This window comes from Alosa alosa, chromosome 19 (genome assembly GCF_017589495.1).
Source record: "Alosa alosa isolate M-15738 ecotype Scorff River chromosome 19, AALO_Geno_1.1, whole genome shotgun sequence".
Classification (NCBI taxonomy): Eukaryota; Metazoa; Chordata; class Actinopteri; order Clupeiformes; family Clupeidae; genus Alosa; species Alosa alosa.
The window spans coordinates 14,866,710-14,888,144 of record NC_063207.1 but is presented as its reverse complement, the minus strand read 5'-3'; the positions used below and the strand labels follow the sequence as shown (position 1 = coordinate 14,888,144).

Here is a 21,435-nt window from a genome sequence, read left to right as displayed (position 1 = left end):
TTTTATTGGCACTTACCTACAGAATTTCAAAGCCTTCAAAGAGTGACACTTCCACTTCTTCACGCTGTTGTCATTTGTCAGATTTTCACAATTACATCAGTGGGGCATCAAATCTGGAGAGCGAGAGCCATGCCCATCAGCCCTGATTCATGCAGTGCTTAGCAGCCTGGGTTGTCCCTAATAACATTGCCGTGTTGCGTTTGTTATCATTTCGTCTCCATTCGCAGCCCTGCTCACAACGAGGCAGTCTCCGGGTATTATTATGGGAGAGCAGTGCCATCCTGCAACCAGCAGGATGGCACTGCAACCACAGCAACCACAGCAACCACCGTCCCCACTCTCTGTGGCCTGGGCCTGGCTTTGATGCAGTAGTGCTTCATGATGACAAATACGCCCAAATTGCACTCTTTGTGCACATCCATTATAGGAAGTGTTTTTCTCTCCAAACACAACACAGGGAGAAAGGGGAAAAAAACACCAAACCAGCCTGCACTCACTGAAACCCTCAGTAAGATGTGTCATCATAATGCACTGAGAAAAAAAAAGCTTGTAGCTACATGACAGGACCAAAAACACACGGTATTTGGAGATTTTTTGAGATGCTTCAAAAATCTAGAATCCCTTCATTAGAAAACACAAGGGATCTGCCAGGTCTTCCAGTGTATGGGATGAGTGATTTCTTCCCCCTCCCTCTCCACTGATAGAGTAAAATTAGGCTCAGTATCCCTTGCTGCTTTAGAATCAGTCAGTAGAATCGAGGAGAGGAGCAGAGAGGAGAGAGGGGAATGCAGTCCAAACCACAGTACACATGCCCAGTATCAAGCCTTGCATACTCCTCCTCCTCGGCAGCAGCAGCAGAAGAAACTCTGCCATCAATTCCATAAGAGGAGCATGAGAGACCGCCAGACTGTTATTTAGAGATGTTCTCAGGAATGTTTCATCACCCAAGCCTGTCGTCACTGTGTCAATCACCTCTTTTACACAGTGTGTGTGTGTGTGTGTGTGTGTCTGTGTGCATGTGTGTGTGTGTGTGTGTGTGTGTGTGTGTGTGTGTGTGTGTGTGTGTGTGTGTGTGTGTGTGTGTGTGTGTGTCTGTGTGTGTGTGTGTGTGTGTGCATGTGTATGTGTGCATGTGTGTGTGTGTGTGTGTGTGTGTGTGTGTGTGTGTGTGTGTGTGTCTGCATCTCTCTCTTTTTTCTCCCTCTTCCACTTCAGACAGTGGCTGTGCTTTGTGCTGGAGTTGCCTGGTCCCTAAGGCACTGTATTTGCCCTAAGCAGCCTCGGCCCTGGGGGGTGGGAGAGGAGGAGGAGGAGGAGGGACGCTGGGTGGAAATGCAAGGCAGTGAAGAGGGTGTATAGGCAGACGGTGGGGTGGGGTGTGGTGCGGTGGCATGGGTGTGGGGTGCATCCCATTAGAGCTGTAATTAGAGCCCCTGTGCGATAACCGCGGCGCACTTCACTAGTGAACTGCCACGCCGGGCACTTTATTACTGGGACGTTGCATTAGTTAATACCTCCATTACAAAAAGACAATGACTTAATTATGGAGTTGGAGGAAAGGAACATCAAATGTGCGTCAGAATCAATTTGGGCGTGGGTAATGGAGGTGGAAGAGCTGTTTACCATCAACCTGACAAGGGGCATCATTTAAGCGCGAGTAGTGTTCTCTCTCTGCAGCCCCGCCTGTGGCTTGCATTTCAGGCCGTGTCGTCCGTCGCAGGCTGAGCCGACATGGAAGAAGAGAGTGAGAAGAGATGATTGTGATTTTAAGCGAGTGCTAAAGCAGTGCTCCACACTTTCATCCGTTCTTCAGCTCTTTCACATGTGTGATGTGTACGTACGTAATATGCAAGCGGCAATCATGGCCTATCACTATGACACTGAAAAGAGAAGAGAAAAACCAGGACAGATTGATGCCTGGCTGTGATACTGCTAAGGACCATCAGAGAAAAGTCAGAAAATATAAAAAATATCATTAAAAAGTTGCTAAATTTGGCCTCTGACTAAGGTCATGCAGTTGTCAAGCTGAGTAAAGCTCATTTACAAGCAAAGCTGTTAATCATGGAACAGAGGAGAGCAGGAAAAAGTAGGTCTGTGGTGCTCATCACAGGAAGAATGCAGGACTTAATTCACAGCAAGCAAATATTATAGTATCCATAATGGAGTTTGGATCATTCTTCATCATGTGGCTTTACCTGAGGTGACATCACCATGTGGAATCTAGTAAAGTTTGAAACCACTATTCAGCTGTAGTATGGTGATATGTATAATACAATATAATATGTTGTATGTTGTCTTTCTTCATTTTAACTTCAAATATTTTGCTAGTAAGTTACCAGCAGATGAAATTACTTGCAACCAATTTATTGCACTCAACAGTGAATACATTTGCAAAATGTTACAAACTTTTGAAGTGATTTAAATGATTTAATGTATTTATGGTATTTAAAAGGTGGTACATTTGGTGGTACAATTAAATTGTCCTTGGTATTCTAACTTGAAAAGTGTGGGACCCTCATTAAAGCTAAAGTGACAAATAGACAAAAAGACAAATGGGTCTTTGTCTTTCTGTGTGTGTGTGTGTGTGTGCATGTATCTCATTGAGTGTGTGGGCTAAATGATTTTTAAACTTACTATGTAAATTTACATTACTGATCAAATAAATTCACAAGATGAATCCATAATTGAAAGTACCTGAATATAATTGGTGAAGATTGAGGATTCTGTGAGACTAAATGGGGTATTATTGACTATTATGAGAAAGAGACATTTGTTTTCAGCTCATTTTGCAGGAAGGTAAATTGAATATGCCAGGCTTCCCCTGACACTGATGTCTTGCTTTAAATTCATTACATTTTTGATACAAATGTAAACCACATATTAATTCCACAGAGGACAATGTCTCTATTAATAAGGCAGTAAATTGTGTGTGTGTGTGTGTGTGTGTGTGTGTGTGTGTGTGTGTGTGTGTGTGTGTGTGTGTGTGTGTGTGTGAAGATTCTTGAAAATAAATACCACTTTGGAAAACATCCAGTATTTTCTCCTTTGATTCAATTTGCATGAAGCTATTTAACGCATATTTAATTCATCAAAATAATAATTGCATTCATGACCACACAAAAACAATTAACACTTATTGGAGTTAATTATTTTTTGTCTCATATGGCCATAGACGCACACACATGGTTATTAAGATTAAGAAAAAACTTGCGCCTAGCTTGTGGTTATTTCTCTCTTTCCTCTGTAGTTTTACTGAGGCATTTACTGGGGAAACAATATCAACTTATCACATGTTTGTTTCTCTCCAATTCCCTACATATGAAAGCATCAGCATGACAAACAGTGGACAAAAACAGCACTGCCTATTGGCTTCTCAACAGAGCTCAGAGAAGGGCACTCAGAACGATTAGTAAATGCTCAGCACACATACAGTAATGAACTCTGGTCTGCCAAGTATGTGTTCAAATTAAAAAGGTGATGTACAATGCCCTCAACACAGCTCCAAAGGCCCCATGTTTTTGTCCATTTTAAAAACATGTTGTTCCTAAACTTCGATTTAGGGTTTGGTTTAGCAATAACACTCTAGAAAAGTACACTGTTTTAGTAAAAGAATGAGGCCACTTATCATACAGTGGGTCAACTCTCCCCACCTCTTGGTTTCACAACCACTTAGTATGACAATCAAGCGTCCAAATTGGATATGATAGCCAGCATGTACCAAACAATTATTGTATTCAGTGACATCCACAGTCCCCATTTAAAGATAAGCAATTGGGACAGATTGTCAACCCAGCCTGTTGAATAGTGAAAAAGCCCACAACATCCACAATTTTCCTCCTTCACACGTCTTAACACCTTACCTGCCAATGTGTGACTGTTACAAATCAAAACACTTTACTCACTGCGTAAGGATGAGCACAATCAGGCAGAAGCCGGCCATGATGATAAAAGGCATTCCGGGGAAGGTCGGCAGGGTCAGAGGGTAGAGGCCATTGAAGATGATGGCAGCGAAGAGCAAGCAGGTGGCCTCCACGGACGCCGTGAAGGAGAACATGGCACCTAGACGACAGGGAGAGCCAAAGGTGAGAATGGACAAGGCTAAAGGAGGAGAGAGAGGGGATGGACACGCATGATCCGGGGTCGGGTCGGGTGGAAGGGTCAAAGACACGCTCTGTGAGGGTGAGGAGGTCAGAGGTCATGGTGGGGCGGCAGCACTCATAAGGAAGTCACAGTCTCGCTAAATTTAGGGAGATGATCTCTTGCCCAAATGCTGAAAGTACATGTGAGGCCTGAAATTTAAATAGACAACATCTCCTCTCGAGTAGACAACTGCAGCTTAAGCCCTTTATGTGGTTTTCTTTTGTGCCTTAAAAAGTATGACAATTTAGTATTTGATGCAACTCTGCATGACATGAAAGGAAATAGTGGTAGTGTAGAAGAGCTTGCAGAGGACTGCAACTATACATAGAACTCTTTGAGGATACAGAAGGTTATCAGGACTGGCAAATGCATTCTGTGCAAGTGCAGCTGAAGAAACCTTTTTTATTATTGAGAGGCCATGAGGGGCAAAACAATGCACTGGGTACATCAGTGAAATGTCCCTTTAGAAGACCAGGGGAGATCTGCCATTCTGTCTACCAAGTAGAGCGGAATGGGACAGAGGGGTACATGTGGGGGCAATCTCTAAGTGCCTGAGACATGGAAATGTTATTGATCACAGGCAGAGTGGAGAGTACTTCTGAATGTCCACTGGGGAGTGAGAGTAGCAGCCATGTACTTGAGGAGGTGACAGAAGGACTTTACCAACGACTTACAAATACACTCTGCATTGTCCGTCTACTACATGGACTTACAAATACACTCTGCATTGTCCGTCTACTACATGGTCTGTCCTGCAATGCAAAGCAACTCTGTGGACAGAAATACTCAATTACACAATTAGTTTAGGAGCGGAGCCAATGTCTACTGTAGTATACTGTACACACCCAGCTGTGCTAATGTTGTGCATTGGACAGCAACAGTACCGTAAAGAGTAAGACCATCTGAGTGCATTCGGTCACGGTCCTGTACTCGCTTTTAAAAGGGGTTATTTAAAGAGAATTAGAGAGAAATAATTTAACTGCATTCAGTCACACCGTAAACTCTAACGTTAATATACACATGAAATAAAGTTTTCCTTTAAGTCTCTCTCTCTCTCTTTCTCTCTCTGTGTTTATCAGAGGCCAAGATTTTCTCTGGCTGTTGAGAAAACTCACCTTGCTCATCTGGCTCCACAATAGCAGAGGACAGGGACCGGATGACAGCTTGATTGATTCCTGCAGGAGCTCCTAACACTGCCACTAAGCAGACGAGACACACACAGAGAGAGATAGAGAGAGAGAGAGAGAGAGAGAGAGAGAGAGAGTAAGAAAGAGATTGAGAGAAGGAAAGAGAGTAAGAGAAGAAAATACAGAAAGAATCTTTTCAAGATCTTGAATTCCATAACATGAAAGACTATACATACATAGGGCAGACAAATTGCTATATTCTGCAGCACAGATGACTTTGCTCAGTCAAAACATCTAATGCCTTACTATTTGTCCATCTTCGACTTACACTGGGTTCACAGCTTGTAATTCAAAGCAACTAATAATTTTCAGCAACTAGTAATTCTCAAAAGCATACCCCTAAGAAATAACATGAACACAGTTAGCAGTTTATAGTTCAAACGAGTCACGTGAATTTCTATTGAGGTATATTTGTGCTCCATCTTCTCTCACTGTCAAAGGATGTAGGTATGGAAAGTCTGTGGCTGCCAAGCAAAGTAGCATCAGCAGCCATTTTGATGCATAATAATTTTTCATCCAATCTATGAGCCTTATGACTGATGAAATGCAGTTTAACAAAAATCAATTTTCTAATTCTCTAAGCTAAGCTTATACAATTACTACCACATAAAAATGTTGATAAATAACAATGCATAATCTAGCACAGAACAAGAGTGATACAAATTATACCATAATCTGGATTTTGTATCCAAGCACAAATGCATCCGATGATCAAATTTGTCTGAGTGAATAGACCTGTAAGTCTTCATGTATGAATTAATTATACATTCAAAAGCATACACAGTGGTTGGTGATTTCATTATCTTATATCCTCACAAGAAATGTTCTTCAACAACAAAAAAACCCTAACAAAACCGAATGCCTGTCTTTCTCTACCTCCTTGCTTGTGCAACTCTGAATATAATGAAAGACACCATTGGCAATCCACACTGAGTCGGTGTGATAAGAATAGCATTTTCCTTCCCTCTCAATACAGCGTTCTCCATCACTGCCATGAATATTCTGAGCTGTATGATCAGAAGCAGACTCTGATTTATACACATCAACCAACCCCCCCAAGCCCCAGTCTTTCTCTCTGAAATTCAAATTCCACATTGGCATGTCATTGACATGACACATGTACATATTGCCAGCAGCACTTCACTTTGAGTGTGTTGCATCTTGACTGTGGTTTGACTGGGGTTAAATTGGGATTTGGGGGCTGAAGGAGCCCTTCGTCTTTCACTGGTGCCAACACGACGGCTAAGAATGCACTCTCTCGTTTCTTTGTTATGTAGAATATCTACTGTAGCTTTGATAAAAGGAAATTAGTTTGTTTGTGTACGGTGTTTCTGTCTTAGGAGACTTTGTATATCCTTGTGGATTTCGATCAAAAGATTTTTTTGTCCACCGCTTGTCAGTCAATGAAAAATTCAGCGTATTTTGAATATTTACTGACAAAGTCCCGCTCATAACTACAATAAACTGAACAAACTAAAGCAGGAAAAGACACCACGTCCTTTCTCTCTTTTGAAGGGCATGTAGAATTTGATGAAAAGGGAACATGTGCTAAGTGATTCAATTCTTCAGGTTAATGGCAATCATTTGCATGTGTTATCATACCTGTATTCTGATCATGAACCTGAAAACACACATACAGTAGAAATTGATTGACATATAGTATATTCTTTATCTGTGATACAAGCCAACACATATAGAGGCATACTGGCACTGCAAATTGGTTGACAGAGAGAAGAATGACTCAATAACCTTTCCTTTAGGCAAACATACACACACACACACAAACACACTGCCATGCATGCATACACAAACACACACACACACACACACACACACACACAAACACACTGCCATGCATACACACACACCCACATACAGAATTGCTATTGGTGGTGTCCTTTGTCCTTCTTTTCCTCTCTGTTCACTCACACACCCTCAGCACACACACACAGTTTGGGGTGTGCTCGTGCCCGTGCCCATGTGCCCTTCGGATCCATCGGACTGCAGGTGGTGACTGTGCTGCAGTGCCATGGTGGCCCTCATTACTCCGGGCCATTAGGAGAGAAAGCAGAGGCTTAGCCAGTCGATGCTTTTTCAACTATCGCCCAAGGTCCCTATTGTTTTAAGAGTGCCCAAGTCTCCCGGCTCGATAAGAATAACAATGGCAATTAAGAATATCAATAAAGAGCTGCCCTTCTCTTACTAGTGTCAACCAAACAGCCGTCACCAAATGTCAGCCTTTGCTGTTGCCAATATAATGATTCATATAATGAATTGATGAGCAAATAATGTTTTACCTAAAGCATTTGAAAGACATTTTGTTGTGTCAGGGTTTTTTTTATGTCCAGCACCTACCCGACCCATTATGGAGATCCAATCTGCCCAACCTGGCAAAATATCCATTAAACATCGACCCAAGACCTACCGGACCCACAAATGGCTAATTCCAACGATAGGCTAAGAAAATTGCATCCAGATCAGGGAATAGCCTTGATAATGTTTCCTTATTTTACAAGACCAGACGGTCATGTAACAAATGCAAATCAAACCCCTTTTTGCTGCATGGGACAAATGTAGGCAGTGCAGTCTAAAACATATTAAATTGGCTATTGTAAAGTTTATGTGCTTAACTAACAAAATATGCAACCATTCCTCTGACTCTCTCCCTCACACACACATGTTGTAGGTTTATGCACAAGCATACACGAGTATCTTTCACATGTCTCACCTCTCATAATGAAAGCTCGATGGTGTTTTAAGCCCCCACCGTCGACTTTAAGGCAGTGCTGCGACCGTCGACTTCAAGGCACCTAACCCTAACCTTAACCCTAACCCTTGCCTAACCCTAGTGCCTTCCATGCAGTGCTGCCTGGAAGACTACGTTGGGGGCTTAAAACACCATAAAACATACAAGGATACAAGGAAGTTTATTGTCACATGCATATAGTTACTGGAAGTAAGAAATGCAGTGAAATTATGTATGGTGTCAGCCTATTTGTGCATTTATGGGGGCATTAAGTGGCAAGGGCTGCATAAGAAAGGTGGGGGAGGATTGGGATTGGGGGCACCAACAAGGAGCACCCAAGAGCAACAGGGGATGTGTGTTGGAGAAGATCCTGAAGACAATGTGCTGTGTATGTGGGGGCAGTGTGCAGCAAGTATGTAGAGGAGGCTTACTGTAGCAGGCAGTGTGCTGTATGTATGTGAGGTGATGACAGCGATGATGTAAGTGTATGTGTTTTTTGTGTGTGTGTTGGGGATGGGGGTGGGGGGTGGGCAGAAAGGCTAGGCAATCAAGGACACGGGTAGATAGATGGAGGAGAAATCAAAAAAATAATTAAAAAAAGTTCTATGGAGATGTGCAAAGTTGGAGAAAGGCAGATATGTGTGTTTGTGTGTGTGTGTGTGTGTGTGTGTGTGTGTGGTTTGACGTGTGATGAAATAAGAAAATAAATTAAAGGTCTGTAGCATAGGGAGAGGGATGTAAAAGTGCTAAAAGTCATGTAGGTGTGTGTGTGTGTGTGTGTGTGGGGGGGGTCATGAGTGCTGAGGAGTGAATGAGTGCAAAGTCAGTATAGTGTGAGTTCAGGGTTGGGAAATGTTTGAGAGTGCTGAGGAGTGAATGTGTGCAAAGTCAGTATAGTGTGAGTTCAGAGTTCGGATGGCCTGGGGATAAAAACTTCTCCTGAGTCTCTCAGTTCTGGCTTTGTGACTACATAGGCGTGTTCTTGATTTCAGCGGTAGGAATAATCCATTATTAGGATGAGAAGAGTCCTTCAGAATCTTTTGGGCTCTTAGGAGTACTCTTCTGGAATAGATATCTTGTAGAGCAGAGAGTTGAGTTCTTATAGTACGTTCAGCTGAGCACACTACTCTCTGCAGAGTACTACAATCTCTAACTGTGGAGTTCCCAAACCAGGTGATGATGCTACCAGTTAGAACACTCTCAACCGCTGAAGTGTAGAAGGCCTTCATGATGGATGTAGAAACTTTGAATTTCCTTAGCTGACGAAGGAAGTAGAGTCGTTGTCTGGACTTCTTCAGAACATATTGAGTGTTAACAGTCCATGTTAAGTCTTCAGTAATGTGGACACCAAGGTATAAAACTTGTGACTCTCTCTACAGGTTGCCCGCTGATCATTAGTGGGGTGTAACTGTAGTTCTGCTGCTGCCTTCTGTAATCCACTACCATTTCCTTGGTTTTATTGACATTCAGTGTCAAGCTGTTAGATTGACACCACTGTGCCACCTTATCAAACTGATCCAAGTAAAGCTGTTCATTGTTGTTACTTATCAAGCCCAAGATCACTGTGTCATCTGCAAACTTGATGATGGAGGTATGACTACTGTTGGCTTTGCAGTCATGTGTGTACTGTAGATGTTGTACAGCAGTGGACTCAAAACACAGCCTTGGGGAGCACCAGTGCTGATGGTTAATGTGTCAGATGTCAGACCCCCCACTCTAACCACTTGTGAACGGTTGGTGAGAAAGTCAAATATCCAGTGACACAGGGTGGTGTTCAGTCCTAAGGCCTTCATCTTTTTGACCAAGGTGAGAGGTACTATCGTGTTGAATGCTGAACTAAAGTCAACGAACAGCATCCTCACATAATTCCCATTCCCCTCCTCCAGGTGAGTTAAGGTGGTGTGCATGAGGTTTGAGATGGCATCCTCTGTAGACCTGTTGGCTCTGTAAGCAAATTGGAGGGGGTCGAAGGAGGCAGGGAGGGATGAGCAGATAATGTTTTTCACAAGCTTCTCAAAACACTTCATCACTGTAGACGTCAGGGCTACTGGGCGGTAGTCATTCAGACATGATGGACTTTTGTTTTTCGGTACTGGAACAATAACAGACTGCTTGAGGCAAGTAGAAACTGTCTCTTGAGCCAATGATGTGTTAAAGATATAAATGAACACAGGTCTAACTGAGCAGCGCAGGATTTCAAAACCCTGTTAGAAATTCCATCCGGTCCAGCAGCTTTTCTACAATTAACCCTCCTAAAGGCATTGCTCACATCGACCTCAGAGACACAGAAAGGTGCATCCTCATTTGCTTCACATGCTGCAGCTAGTGCAAGATAGGTGTTTTTCATGTCAAAGCGAGCATAAAAAGCATTAAGTTCATCAGGGAGGGCTTTACTCAAATTCATCATAGGAGGGACAGACTTTCTTTCAAAGCCAGTGATGGTTCGGAGTCCTTTCCACACTCCTGCTGGATCACCCTCCAAGAAATCAGCTTCAACTCTGTCTCTATAGCGCCGCTTAGCATCTTTAATAGCTCTACGTAAACTATAAGATGCTGCTTTGTAATCCGTCATATCCCCTGAAATAAGCCCAGCATTATAAGTCATGGTGCGTGTCTTTAACGGCGTTCTCACTTCTCTATCCACCCATGGCTTCTGGTTAGGGAAGCTTCGGATATTTACAGTTGGGATGATGGAATCAGTTAGCATATTGATGTAACTCAATGATACTTCCGTAAAAACTCATTGATGTCAGCAGAGTTCGTCTTGAACATCTCCCAGTCAACGTTGCTAAGGGCGTCCTGTAGCCTGGCTTCCGATTGGTCAGTCCAGCACTTGACCTCCTTCGTCACTGGGGTCCGTCCTGACTTCTGTTTGTACATAGGCAGTAGGAAAACAGCGGCATGATCTGATTTTCCAAAGCTGGTAGAGACTTCTCGCTTTGTAACTGTTCTTGAACTGTGTGTAGCAGTGATCCAGTGTGTTGTCACCACGTGTAGGGAAGTGAATGTGTTGAATAAATTCAGGCATGGACCGTCAGATGTACTTGATTGAAATCACCGGCCACAATAAAGCGCAGCTTCAGGGTGCGGTGTTGTTGTCTATTTAACACTTCTTGCAATTCTGAAACCGCAGCATCTGTGTTGGCTTGTGGAGGAATGTAGACAGCGTTGAATATTACCGGCAAACTCACGGGCAGGTAGAAGGGTCGACAGGCGATCGCTAGATGTTCTAGATGAGGCGAAAGCAGGACTTTGAGAGAACAGTGACATTTCTAGGATCACACCACTTGCTGTTCGTCATGATGCAAACACCGCCACCTTTCGATTTTCCAGATTCCTCAGTCCTGTCAGAGCGAGCAGCAGAGAAAAACTCCGGAGTGATGGAACAGTCCGGTACAAGTTCAGTTAGCCATGTCTCAGTAAATCATAGAATGTTACAGTCCCTGATGTCTCTTTGAAACTGTATCCTCGCTCTTAGTTCATCCATCTTGTTCACAAGAGACTGGACATTGGCTAGGAGAATGCTAGGCAGTGGATGCCTATGAGCTCTATTCCTCAATCTGTTACGGGCCCCGGCTCGTTTTCCTCGCTGTTTTTTCCTTCTGCGCCGAGATGCGTCTCCATGGTTCCCTGATGCATCTCGGAGAATCTCAGTCGGCCAGGTAGAATCGTCGATTAAAACATCCCGAAACAAAAAACCACCATCATACGTAATCAGTGCAGTGGAAAAGTGCAAAAAATTAGGGGTTAATAAAAGGTAAAAGAGTAAATATAAGCACAAATTACGCGGAGCAACCAAAAAGGCGTCCGAACGCGGCGGCGCCATGGCAACAGCCCACATAATGAAACTTAAAACATTAGAGATATATCTGCTTTTCTTGCTGACCATGCAAAAAGTTTCAGTTGTGTAAACTGATTAAGAGCTATCGACAGGCTACCACTAAGGGAAAACACTCAACCAATGACATACTGATAAGAGGACTGGGCTGAATTTGGTGGCAAAATATTATGTTAGGCTATAATTATAAACACAATTGCTTACAATTAGCCTACAGGCAATTGTAAAACCCTGTCAAGTGCAGCGAGATGGCTGGTAGGCTATTAGTTTGGTAATAACAGTGATTGACAGTGAGGACCTGAGACAGAGAGGGAAGAGTGGGTGGAAATCTGACTTTAGCCTAGCCTATCACGCAGCGTTCAGCACACAGATAATTACTCAGAATGATGATATCTAGTGATTTTTATGGGTTAACTTGCATATCAGCATCCTATGCTGTGTCTATTAAAAACAAAAAACAGAAAATAGGAAGTACTGTAGCTCAAATTATTCATGGACCACCCATCAAATTCAGTCTTTTCTTGGTTCCACATAAAGATCCTTTGGGAGTTTACAAGTTGAGATCATTTTAGTCATAAACAGTTGTATTTTTTCCAAAATAACCATCCAAAGTAGCCTGGCTAATGCCAAACCTCATCTCATTGAGATGGGGTCTGGGAACTACATGTACATTTTCTCGTATTTGAAACGTGGTTTACGAATGCCCAGAGCCGTTTATTGGGCGCTACAGAAGTCTATCAAATGCGTCTGTACGTAGCTCATAACCGCTTCGGTGTGTCGTCATCGTCTTGCTGTCCCCCCTCCATTCTGTGATTGGTTCCTTCGTTGAGGTGAAAACGAAGTCCATGGAATCCAGGCTGCCTAGCAGCGTGAATAAAATCGCAGGCTACATCCAAAGGTACATTTTGTGAGATTCAATAAAAGCCGTCAGACAGCAATATGTTATTTATAGTAAGTCCTTTAGCTGCCTGTTTTCTTTTGAAAGTAGTTATTATTTACATATTTTCCTGACTTTTCACCCTGTGCCACAGATACAGCAGGCAACCTGTTCAAACCAACAAAATCATAATATTATCAACCTGCGACAAATATTAGCATTGACAACAAGCCATGCCATTCGCTTTGTATACATAAACACCTTCCGCACAGGCACTATGCATAGTTTGTGGACGCAAATACCCCATCCTGTGGATTTAATTAAACAAAGAGCCAATATTTCCACTCCATATTGAGGATTTTTCCCCCTTCTTTGCGCCCCCATGGAGTCAGACAAACAGCAGTGTTTTCGCTGCAATGTATTCATCAGCGCCGCCGCCCTGAATTCAAAGCCACTGCAAAAAAGTTGGCTAATTTAAAAAAAAAAAAAACACGCTAAGTGAACTTCAGGAACAGCTGCCGCTCGTTCAGGTTTGATGTCAACAAATAATAGTAGGCTAACGCTGAAGGACGAGTCAGGGGATCCACAGGAGATCATGCTTGTTTGTGTTTATGTTTAAGTTTAAATTAAACACGAACCAAATTAAATAGCTCACGCCCTACTGTACCTTCAGTAGCCTATTCCCAGATAAATTCCACGCAGTGTTTCGTTTTTGTTTGTGATACAGGCAATGCTTTCAAGCCCTGTGTTGCTAACATACCTAGGCTGTGAAACTAAGGTCTAGCTAGCCTATTGGTGGGTTTAATTGAATTTGAGTAATAGGATACGCAACCATTTACATCTGGAGATAGTTTGTAATTCATGTAGAGCTCACCAAAATTATAGAAATGATACAAGACACTTATCTCCTATAATCCAAGATAGATTTTCTTCGAGTTTTTGAGCATTTATTTTACCAAATGACATGGAAAACATAATTCATTTCATCCACATATTCTTATGCACCATGCACAACAACGCTACTAAGTTAGCTTAAAACCGTGAGAATCAAGCAAGCCTCACGGGCCGTCACGGAATTAAAGTGACAGGCACTCAATTCGACTTGCACAGCACCAATACAGTGTAATGACATGAAAGAGAAGTCTTATAGTTTATACAGTGCTGTGCAAAAGTTAAGACACCCATGCTGAAATTGACTAATGGGAGGAATAAAAAACATCTTTTGCCTTTTGTCTTAATGCCTTAATTAAAAAAAAATAGGACATCAATTATTTGTTAATGTATCATGTATCGTAAATAAATAAATGTTATCATATAAATAAATGTCTTAACTGATGCACAACACTGTATATTCTAAGTAGTAATAGTTTGTACAGTGACCTACAGTGTACAGTTGTACAGTGGCTAATTACTAATAATGTAAAAGAAAAAGGTGAAAGAAAAACATGAATAATCCTGTTCAAGTACTGGGCAATTCCATGCAAAGGTCATCCTTACCATGGAAAAAAAAAGTTGTGCATACGCAAATAGAAATGATAGCTTCAGCGAAAGTTCTACTAGGAAGACTCGTAGTGTAGCTTTACTCCTCCCATGCTTACATGGAGCCAATCATAGCTTTGCCTACTTTTCGGGAAAGCCCTGCAATCTGATCATTCACTCATTCAATCAGCTAGCCTATAGGAATTCAGTGGGCTCTTTTAAATATGTTCCACCTAACACTGCTTTTGCTTCTCAGTACGCCGACTTTTTGACGTCCCTCCACCTCCCCTCCAGCCACCTCTGCCAGCAGTCCACGCCCATCGGGCATGGTCTGCCTACCACATCATCTTCCTTCAGCCACCGCCACCAGTTGGTCCCCATTGGGGTGGTAGGCTCCCCCTACCTGCCTTCATCCATCGGGGAGGCGAGATCCGCTCATCGCTGGACGGATCGAGGGCGGGCCCACGCCAAAGACTGTTACCTATTCAGGACTCTATCATGCTTGTATCCAAGCCGTTCCTTTACTAATTAAATTGTCAACTGATTCTATTCTGTCTACTGAGTCTTTCTGGTAGAATCTTCATTTAGGTCTATATTTTATTGTTTGTAACTGATCTGATTGAATTTGATGGAGAATGACACTCTTTTCACATCATGGTGTGCAACCATACCAGAAACAAAATTTTTCACATGGTAATATTATATACATATTTAAAAAGTGGATAAATGGACCCAAGGTTCAAACAAATTGTGTAATTTGACAAATTCCACATTGACAAGGGAATGGTAGAGCAATGTCTATGCTCAGCTTGCCTTTAAGAGCGCAACTCCTTACATTTGTAAGGCTTTTGTTTTTAAGTCAGCAAGTTCCATGGCCATGCCACATCCATTAACGTTTTATAGGAAAAGTTTATGCTACACATACAGTGTTGATGCGACAATGTCCATAGTATCTGTGCAAAGCTGATTTATATCAATGTAAAGTGTGATGACCAAATTGTGCCCCTTTCTTACTTTTAAAACCTTTAATGGTGCGTTATGGATGTGACGTTATGGATGTTACATTATGTAAATTTATAAGACTGGAGACTTTATTATACCTCAAAACCGATAAAACTTCTGTTCTGGTGGCATGTCAGTTTCAATGCATTTCACCTTAGTGTTTACAATTGACATTTCAAAGATTATTAGGTTGATCAAAACCACAGGGAGGCCTCGCCTAAGCATTAGCAAAACAAACATAATATTAAAATACCTCCAATGATTAGCCTAGCCATAGCCTATTTTCAAGTGGCCTAATAAAAATCTGAAAATCTGACCGTTTATCTTCCCGTAACTGTCATACTGTTGTTGTACAGTAACTGGATTATCGTGTTAGCTGGTGAAGATGGCTGACTTTGCAGCTGGAGTTAACATAGCAACCTCCTTCTGTTGCAGATCTGTTCAGCCTGCCGTTCATGTCTGCTTAACACAGTTTCATTTTAAATGACGCGATATGCCAGCATTTGAAGTGTCAGGTCCTCTGTAGCTAATACCTACAGAGTAACATAAGTAACGGCAGCAATAAACTAGATGTACGGCATAGCGGTACAAAATATGACCGCCTCTCAGTCCTGCATATTCTCTTCGCAAAAATAAATCACGCTTGTCAATTTGTCTCCATCTCCTACTCCTGCAACTCATGTGCATGTAAATGAGTGTGTGTATATGTGAGTTTGCTTTTGTTTATAAGATTGTGTCTGTGTGTGTCTGTGTGTGTGCATGTGCGCATGTGTGTATGCGTGCCTGTGTTTGTGTGTTTATGTGTGTGTGCATGTGTTTGCATGCGCACATGCGTATGCGTGCCTGTGTGTGTGTGTGTTTATGTGTCTACATTCATATTATTCGAACCTTTCACGGGGCGGGAATCGAACCCTGGTCGCCAGCGTATGGTGCAGGTGCCCCAGCCAGCTTGTGTGTGTGTGTGTGTGTGTGTTTGCCTGTCTGTATGTGTTTATGTGTCTGCTTGCCTGTCTGTATGTGTGCGACTGTGCGTGTGTGTGTGTGCATGTGCACGTGTGTATGTGCGTGTGTGTGTGCATGTGCACGTGCAATGTACTTTATGTGTGCAAATCATAAATGAGTGGGTATGGGTTAGGTTAATGCGGGCTCTTTAGACTAACATACCATAAATATTTTGTCATCTTGGGTGCAACAGTTCAGGTAGGGCTAGTTATTTAGGGGGGAGTGGCCACCAAGTATCATGTTCCCTGGTGTTTCAGTAACCCGGGAATCACTGACCAAAATTGATGACGGTAAAAGAAAAAAATTCATTCCTTTTTTATATTTTAAATGACTTGTTGTCCTGATTCTTCTTGTGGATCTTAGTGGGCACTGAGGAAAGCAGGAATTTTCATGATTACTATTTCAATTGTTTCATATCAAAATTCACTACTTAATTATGTGTTTTATGTAGTTTGTCGAGGACTGGTTCAGACGTCACATCCATAACGCGGAAACCGTCCACATCCATAACGCCAGTTTTTCCTACATAATGCATTACTTAAAATGACGATAGTTTCAAAACACCCTTTTGTGTTCATTCAAGTCTCCTTCATGCTACATATATCATAGTTTCGCAGTTTCCTTCCAAAATTCACAGAGTTTGTAGAAAACCTGTAATCTCTCACAAAAGTGTGTCCATTTCATGTCACATCCATAACGCTGATAAAATGGCTTGTATTCTTAGGATGAAATTGATTATATGCAATTTGAGGATTTCTCAGTATTCAGAGGACAGAGGTTACATTAAAATGTATGCAAATTAATTCACTGATACTAATTTTGCCCCCACTCTAAGTCATTTTGTTTACCAATATGAGTCCAAATGTCACATCCATAACGCTGGAACTGCCCTACTGCAATAATCATGCTTTGTAAATGCTTGTGTTGATGGTTATGTCATAATTTGTAACTCAATCTGTCCATTTCTTTCACAAAATCCACCAGAAGTCATTTTTTCACATTTTTCTTTTTTTTTTTTTTTTTTGGGGGCTTCCCTACGATCAACAGCACCGCTGCTGATACATTTTCTAGGGGAAACACTGAACAGGTATTATTGGAATGTCAGATAAACAGAAGTGGCCAGTGCACTGAGGTTGGCTCTCAGGAACACAGGCTTCTTATTGATCAGCTCCATGGATTAAGCTGGGATGGAAGATAATGCATGCACACACAGTAAAAAATGCTGCAACAAACACGCAGTTCACAGCAGACTATCTGTAAAAGCTGTTAAAACTACACGCTGAGAAGAACCACCAAGAACCTTTAAGAGAGGATGGTGGGTGAAGATGTTAGTGGCGGAATTCCTTATGCTTTTTTACACATAAACAGGGTGCGCCAATAGCCATAGAAATGCATGCATGGCCACACACACAAACACACACACACACACACTGTGTATACTCTGTCAAAACATCCTACAGCTTGTCTGTGATAAGCATGTCTAATTCCAGGGAAGGTATTCCATTGTTATTACAAATGGCAGACAAACAATCTTTGCATCTGTTCCATCTTGAATCTCCACACGAGATAATACCCATCAATCAACTTGGCATCATTGCCAGGAAATGAGCTTTCATGAAGTGTTTGTCAATTGCATGTGCACATGAATGTGTGAAGACTGAAGCATGCAGTGCAGGTTCAATTAAAATGCTAATACATTTATGGCTCATATTCATACATAGAATATTGGAAAAAATATGAAAAAAGGAAATATGACTGTGCATCCAAATAATGCATGGGATGGGTAAAAAGCACATCAAAATAAAAGCAGAACAACTCAACACAAACTGAGCTGTACTAAGCTGTACTGCATTTCGTTGGCTTTGTACTTGTACTCTGCACATTGACAATAAAGTTGAATCTAATCGAATCTAATCTAATCTAATCATTACGTAGTCAGATGAATGTCCTCATAGATTAATCTCTAAATGGTGCGGCAACAATGTTTCAGGGGCCTTCGCCGGCTAAGACCCAGAGCGGGGGGAAAGTGTGCTGCCTTCTGATGGCTGATGTATGGAGGGACTCCGCAGGACCCGTTCTATATAAAGGGTGGGAAGCTCGGCCCTTAGACACTCTGAGGGTGCACACGCAGCGCCCAGTTGGATTGCACCATTTCACCTTCCCGTGAACGTTCCCGCCATCAGACCTAAGGAGCAGTGTGAGCCGCAGCAAACCTAAGGAAAGTCAAATGGACCTCCCTCCATCACACACTAATGCGTCTCAGCCAGGCACAGCAGTGGCCACCATCAAACTGGCAGGACCTCTGCAATGTGTTTGTCTTTAATGTGCCAACTTTTCTATGACCATTAAGTTAAGGTAGAGACAGAACATGAGCTTACGCTCAGAAGGGTATATCTATCTGTCCCTTGCCTATGTGGAATCACATGTGCAATAATCTCGACTAAGATCATTGAGAGCCAACTCTACCTCTACTTTACTCTATCTGTATTGACAGTGTAGGTGATTTCCTACCTAACACTTTTGGCAATGTGTGCCTGAGAGAGAGAGAGAGAGAGAGAGAGAGAGAGAGAGATTTCAGGACCTAGGACAGCTGCATCATGATCACATCTCTCTGAGTTATCAGGAAAGCTAATTTATCTCACCACCGAAGCTCACCCCTGTCAGATTGTCACACAGTGATGAGACATGGGTGTGCAGTGATGGACTGACAGAAGAGTGATGAACTTATCCCAACTTCTTTTCCTGTACACTGAACTTCAGGTTCTCCAGCCTACAACAACAACAACAACGACATCAACCTATAAGCTTGCCTTGATGTATCTACCTGACCTTTCCGATCTGTAATTCTGTCTCCACTTCTGATTCTTCTTTTATGGTTTTGAGTGATGGTGATTTCTCATTTCCTCCTCTTTCATTGGCATCATTGTTCATAATCGTTTACTACTCCAACCATTCTTCATTACTAGCCTCTGGCTAGCCAGGATGCTAACATGTCATGTCATTTAGTGATATGTCTGTCTTCAAAGATCTCAGCCTCCCCTCCTCCCAGTTTGATCTTCAGTTCCTCGCCACAAGCCAAACCGGCCCCATCTGCCTGACTGAAATAGTGATTTTCTCCGGCTGTTTTTCCTCAGCTCTGACATATTAGACACTTGGACTGTTCATCCCCCGAGAAAAGGCCTTGGCTCTCTCACTGTTCAGATTGCAACACACAACTCTAGTCTGGCTCTCTCTGAATGCCTTGTCTGAAATGAAGTCTCCTGAAAAAAAAAATGCTCCTCAAAGGTTGAGGGCATCCACTTCTTTTTGTGAGAGCTGCATCTGCTCCTACCGATTGGACATTATTTTTGGTGATGTCTGCCATCCTGGGACTCCTGCAGACAACCTTCTCAAGCGCTGTGACTACATGTCGGGCGAACAGCATCAATGTTTGTGTCACAGCACCCAGTGCAGGAGAAATCCTCCTTTCCCGAAACATTTTTGAAGTAATACAACCTGTCAGTACGAGTTTCTCTTGTGTAAAGCCTGAGTCACACACTATTCCTAAGACTGTGGCTTACTAAGGCTCAAGAAGTGGACTGTTTGAATCTTTTTTTTGTTGAAGTTTCAAGGTTGAAGTTCAAGGGAAATACTCTCAGTACTCTCAGTATAACCTGTGTATCTTTCAGGAAAAATACACATGGCACAACAGATTAAGTACTGTACGCCTAGGGTTGCAAAGGGGCGGAAAATTTCCGGTAAATTTCTGGAAACTTTCCGGAAACTTACCATGGGAAGTTAAGCTGGGGAATTTTGGAAATATTCCAAATTGGACACTTTCATGGAATTAAAGGAAATTATAGGAATTAATGGGAATTTACGGAAATGAACATGGAATTTTGGGTAATTCATACAAACTGTTTCATATACAAACATTAACATTTTGTTTCGTAATAAGCAATATGATTTGTATGTTCAGATTTTTGCTTAGCTTAGCATACAAAGCTAGCTAGCATGCTAGCGGGGATCCCATTCTCTGCCTATGGTTTACTAGTGTGCTAAACTAGCAACACTGAACTGCCCAAGATACACTACACCACTCAACAACAAAATCCGATTGGTTGGAACATTTTTTCCCCATGCATATGAACGCACCATAGGTTTCCTTTATGTCTAGCAGCCTATGCCGATTGCTGTGTGCATGTGATTGACATATGTGCAGGGTAGAAATTTGACTGAAATTGCATTAAATCAAGTTGTTTTAACTAATATTAGGCTGCAAGATGGGGTTTTGTCCACTACATTTAAGTTCCCTGTTATAGACTAATTAAAAATAGCCATATTAAAAATAGCCATATTAAAAATTCCCAGTTTATTCCCATTAATTCCCGTTTATTCCTGTTAATTCCCATATATTCCCGTTAATTCTCATGGAAAGTTTCCAACTTTGAAAATTCCCGGAATTTTGCAACCCTATGTACGCCTAGTCAGTGCCTGGGTAGAACCAGTTGTATTATCACACACAACCCTCAACATCCATCCATGCAAAAAAGTGTATTAAAATTATAAATTATTGTGAGTTGTTAGTGTCGCATGTGATAACACAACAGGTTCCACCCAGGCCCTGGCTACTTAATCTGTCATACCTCTTACACATGCTATGCTCAGGACTATTTGTTGCATAGATGGCTACGAATGACACTCCATCTTACCTGCCCTGCTGCACAAAATGGTTTTGACCAAGAAAAGGGCTCAATCAATTGCAAAAGAGATCAGCTGTGAAACACCTATACCACACTAATACCCATTGGTGAAGTCTTACGTCTGACTAGCTGTTGGTGTTATATATATATATATTATGTATATATATATATATATATTATGCCAAGATAATTACCCCCCTTAGGGACTGACTGGTGGTAGTAGTATATTATCATGAACTATCTGTCAAAAATAAGCCCCGCCCCCTGAAACGTCATAAATCACGTCATAACCACGCCTCCTTTTTATGCAAATTAGCCATGTGGTTGTCACCACGTGTTGTTTGTTATTGTTATTGTTTTTGTGAGTCATGACAGTCATGTGACTGGTGTCAAACCCTGGGCAGCCATATTGGATGTAAAGTCATGTGACAGTCATGTGTCTGTTGTCAAACAATGCCACGCCCCCTTGGCCTCCATATTGG

At 42.0% G+C, this 21,435-nt stretch overlaps 1 protein-coding gene across 1 annotated transcript in view; it reads right to left on the bottom strand.

Annotated features, from left to right (window-relative positions):
- zgc:174356 (uncharacterized protein LOC100137120 homolog) overlaps nucleotides 1–21,435 on the bottom strand; it is a 46,216-nt gene that overhangs the window by 9,133 nt on the left and 15,648 nt on the right. Inside the window, exons 5-6 of the mRNA XM_048228481.1 lie at nucleotides 5,256–5,339; nucleotides 3,903–4,059 (exon numbers count right to left, since the gene is read on the bottom strand). Of these exons, the coding sequence (XP_048084438.1) occupies nucleotides 3,903–4,059; nucleotides 5,256–5,339 (241 nt within the window). The remainder of the gene's footprint in view (nucleotides 1–3,902; nucleotides 4,060–5,255; nucleotides 5,340–21,435) is intronic.